Source organism: Apodemus sylvaticus, chromosome 15, assembly GCF_947179515.1.
Source record: "Apodemus sylvaticus chromosome 15, mApoSyl1.1, whole genome shotgun sequence".
In the NCBI taxonomy this organism is placed as follows: Eukaryota; Metazoa; Chordata; class Mammalia; order Rodentia; family Muridae; genus Apodemus; species Apodemus sylvaticus.
Window position 1 is genome coordinate 61,724,632 of NC_067486.1, and position 3,788 is coordinate 61,728,419.

Consider the following 3,788-nt stretch of genomic DNA (forward strand, 5'->3'; position numbering starts at 1 on the left):
TGCCCCTCCTCTCCCTCTTTGCTCTCTGCTCTCCCATATACTCTCACCTCTCTGGCTCTTGGGCTCCCTCTCCAAGTGGTCATGGCCGGCCTCCACTCCACTTCTCTTTTCTCTCTCTCTTTCTCTCTCTCTCTCTTCTACTAACTCCCATCCCCTACTCTGAATAAACTCTATTCTATACCATGCCTGTGTGCGTGTGGTCCCTCAGGGGGAAGAAGTGCCTGGACAGGGGCCTGCCTGGGCACCTTCCCCCACACTGCCATGCCACACTCCCTTAACCCCCCCATCCTCCCTTTTTAAGCCCTCACAGTGGGACCCAGTCCTGAAATTACCATTTCTACCACACCTAGGCCTGGAGTGGCTGTGTCCCAGGCTGACCTTGAACTCAGTAATCGGCCTGCCTCTATATCTGACAAGCTGGCTCGTAGTGTAGCTGTCTCTGATTCTTTAGATTCAGGAAGTCCTTAATATAATTCTTAATGCATCCCTATTTTTTGCATAGTTGAGAAATTATAGTTTTTGAACTCATGTTTTTAGAGTTCTTTCCCACAGCCTTAAGGGCTGTCCTGAAGGTCCCAGCATTTACCATTTTGCTAAAATATTAGCCACACCTTCAACTCCTAGACTCGGCTGTCAGATGATCATGGAGTCATTAATATCAGCAAGGACATTTCCTAAAGGAGGGATATAAAATATGTACATTATTATACAAACAAGCCCACGGGAGCCACAGACACTGGTGGAGGCCGGTGCCCACTGACCCCGTCCCAGGGGCAGGAACCATGTCATTCTATCTCCACCAAGCCATGCCAGACTCAGTACTCACATACCATTTTTTTTTTTTCCGAGACAGGGTTTCTCTGTATAGCCCTGTCTATCCTGGAACTCACTCTGTAGACCAGGCTGGCCTCGAACTCAGAAATCCACCTGCCTCTGCCTCCCAGAGTGCTGGGATTACAGGCGTGCGCCACCACCGCCCGCACATACCATTTTTTGTGACTATCATTTGAAACTTTTTAGGATGTATGAACAGATCACTAGCTTCTACCAACCCAAAAGCTAAAACTGTCAGTAAATAGGAACTAAAACCTGGAGCAGAGATTTCTAACTTTGCTGTAACTTACCAACCTGATGTTTCCACCAATGTATTTTGGGGGAAAATGCCTTGACTCACAATTGTTTTTGTTTCATAACTGTAAAACCTTCATGAAACCATTACCACATGGGTACATGGTGTTTGGTGTAGGCTTAGTCCGTGCACCTGGGGCGGAGGTCACTAATATTTGGCTCCAGAATAAACAATGTCTTATTCCTTTTGCATGTGTGAAGCTGAGAAGACAACCTGTGGGGATCAGCTCTTCCCTTCTGCTGATGGAGTCTTGCAATCAGACAGTTGGCAGCAGCAGACATGAAGCTGCTTACTGAGGTGAGCAGGGGAGCTGCCTTACTCAGTCAGTGAGTAATTTCAACAGCAACAGCCCCAGCCTTTTTTTTTTTTTTTTTTTTGGAAGGGAGTCACACAGAGCCCAAGCAACCCTTAGAGTCTAATCAGCCTGCCACCACCTCTGAGTGCTCGGATTACAAACATTGTACTACATAATGGCATAATTTTAATGTAATAAAATTACTTTATTGGGGCTGGAGCGATGGCTCAGTGGTTAAGAGCACTGACTGTTCTTCCAGAGGTCCTGCGTTCAATTCCCAGCAACCACATGGTGGCTCACAACCATCTGTAATGGGATCTGATGCCCTCTTCTGTGTCTGAAGACAGCTACAGTGTACTTACATATAATAAATAAATCTTTAAAAAAAAAATTCAACTCCACCTGGGAATCCATCCCAAACCCAGACGCTATTGTGGATGCTGGGAATTACTGCTGTCTCCTGAGAGGCTCTGCCAGAGCCAGACAAACACAGAGGCGGATACTTGCATCCAGTCGTTGGATTGAGTGCCGGGTCCCTGATAGTTGGAGAAACGACCAAAGGAGCTGAGGGGGTTTGCAGCCCCATGGGGGGAGCAACAGTGTAAACCGGACAGACCCTCCCCCCAGCTCCCGGGGACTGAAAGACCAACCACAGAGTAAACATGGAGGAACCCATTGCTCCGACCGACCGCATATGTGGCAGAGGATGGCCTCGTTGGATATCAGTGGGAGGAGAGGCCCTTTGGGCCTGAGGGTGTTCAATGCCCTAGTGTAGGGAAATGCCAGGGCAGAAAGACAGCAATGGGTGGGTGGGAGGGAGCGGGAGCACCCTCATAGAGGCAGGGGGAAAGGGGATGGGATAGGGGATTTCCAAAGGGGAAACCTGGAAAGGGGAAAACATTTGAAATGTAAATAAAGAAAATAACCAAAAAAAAAAAAAAAAAAAAAAAATCAACTCAGGACCTCTGCAAGAGCAGTATATGCTCTTAGCCACTAAGCCGTCTCTCCAGTTCTTTTCAGTCCGTTTTGGATTAGTTGCTGTGAGTGTGTTTGTTGTTTGCATTAACACATTTGAAGTTCGGAAGGTCAGTTTGTGCTTGGCAAGCTCTGGTAGCATGTACCTACAAACTTCAGAAGCTGAGGCATGAGGATTATGGGTTGGAGACCAGCCTGGGCTATACTATAGCACTCTATCTCAAGAATAAAAGTATTTAATGATAATGATCCATAACCTTAAAAAAATGGCCAATGTGCTTATTGATATTCTGGTATGGTATGGCCTTTTGGAGCCTATCACAAACCATGGGCTTGTTTAACATGGCCGATTTGTGTTATAATGCTAAAAATTCCTATTACGAAGCGACCCGTGCAACCTTTTGTGGACTAACAGGATGCATCCGTTCAATCCGATCAATAAATAAGAAGTTTGGTGTTCTGGAATGACTTAGCCTAGGAATGACCTAACCTAGGCTCTATGTGGAGCTGAAGCAAAAAACAAACTACCTCAGAACTGACCACGATTAAAAGTGCCATCCCGCTCTCTTTGCCCCATCTACTGCGAGAATGAAGACCCTTCTCAGCAATCAGACTGTCGACATTCCAGATAATGTCGGCATCACTCTGAAGGGGCACACAGTCATTGTGAAGGGCCCCAGGGGAACCCTGCGGAGGGACTTTAATCATATCAATGTAGAGCTGAGTCTTCTTGGAAAGAAGAAGAAAAGGCTCCGGGTTGACAAATGGTGGGGTAACAGAAAGGAGCTGGCCACTGTCAGAACCATCTGTAGTCATGTTCAGAACATGATCAAGGGTGTTACACTGGGCTTCCGTTACAAGATGAGGTCCGTGTATGCTCACTTCCCCATCAACGTCGTCATTCAGGAGAATGGGTCTTTAGTTGAAATCCGAAATTTCTTGGGTGAGAAATACATCCGCAGGGTTCGGATGAGGACAGGTGTTGCTTGTTCTGTGTCTCAAGCCCAGAAGGATGAGTTAATCCTTGAAGGAAATGATATTGAACTTGTTTCAAATTCAGCCGCTCTTATTCAGCAAGCCACAACAGTTAAAAACAAGGATATCAGGAAGTTCTTGGATGGCATCTATGTGTCTGAGAAGGGAACCGTGCAGCAGGCTGACGGAGTGAAGCCTCAGTTTCCAGCTCCAGAAACAAGATCCCGATCATGAATACAATTTGGGCTCTTTGAGTACAATAAAGGACTTGTATATTGAAGAAAAAAAAAAAAAGTGCCATCCCGATGGGCCGCCTGGTGTCTTATTTCCCAGGCCGGCTCCCGCAGGCCTGGGGGGGGGGGGGGGGGGAGGGGGAGGGGAGGGCTCGGCAGCCATCTTTGTGTAGGGCAGCTC

The 3,788-nt window shown here is 47.1% G+C and overlaps 1 protein-coding gene across 1 annotated transcript; it reads left to right on the forward strand.

Moving 5' to 3' along the window:
• The first annotated feature begins 2,967 nt into the window (after positions 1-2,967).
• On the forward strand, positions 2,968-3,657 carry LOC127665800 (60S ribosomal protein L9-like). The gene has a single exon (XM_052158341.1). It carries the CDS (start codon positions 2,988-2,990, stop codon positions 3,606-3,608), a length of 621 nt encoding a protein of 206 aa, XP_052014301.1. The 5' UTR covers positions 2,968-2,987; the 3' UTR covers positions 3,609-3,657.
• Positions 3,658-3,788: the final 131 nt, after the last annotated feature.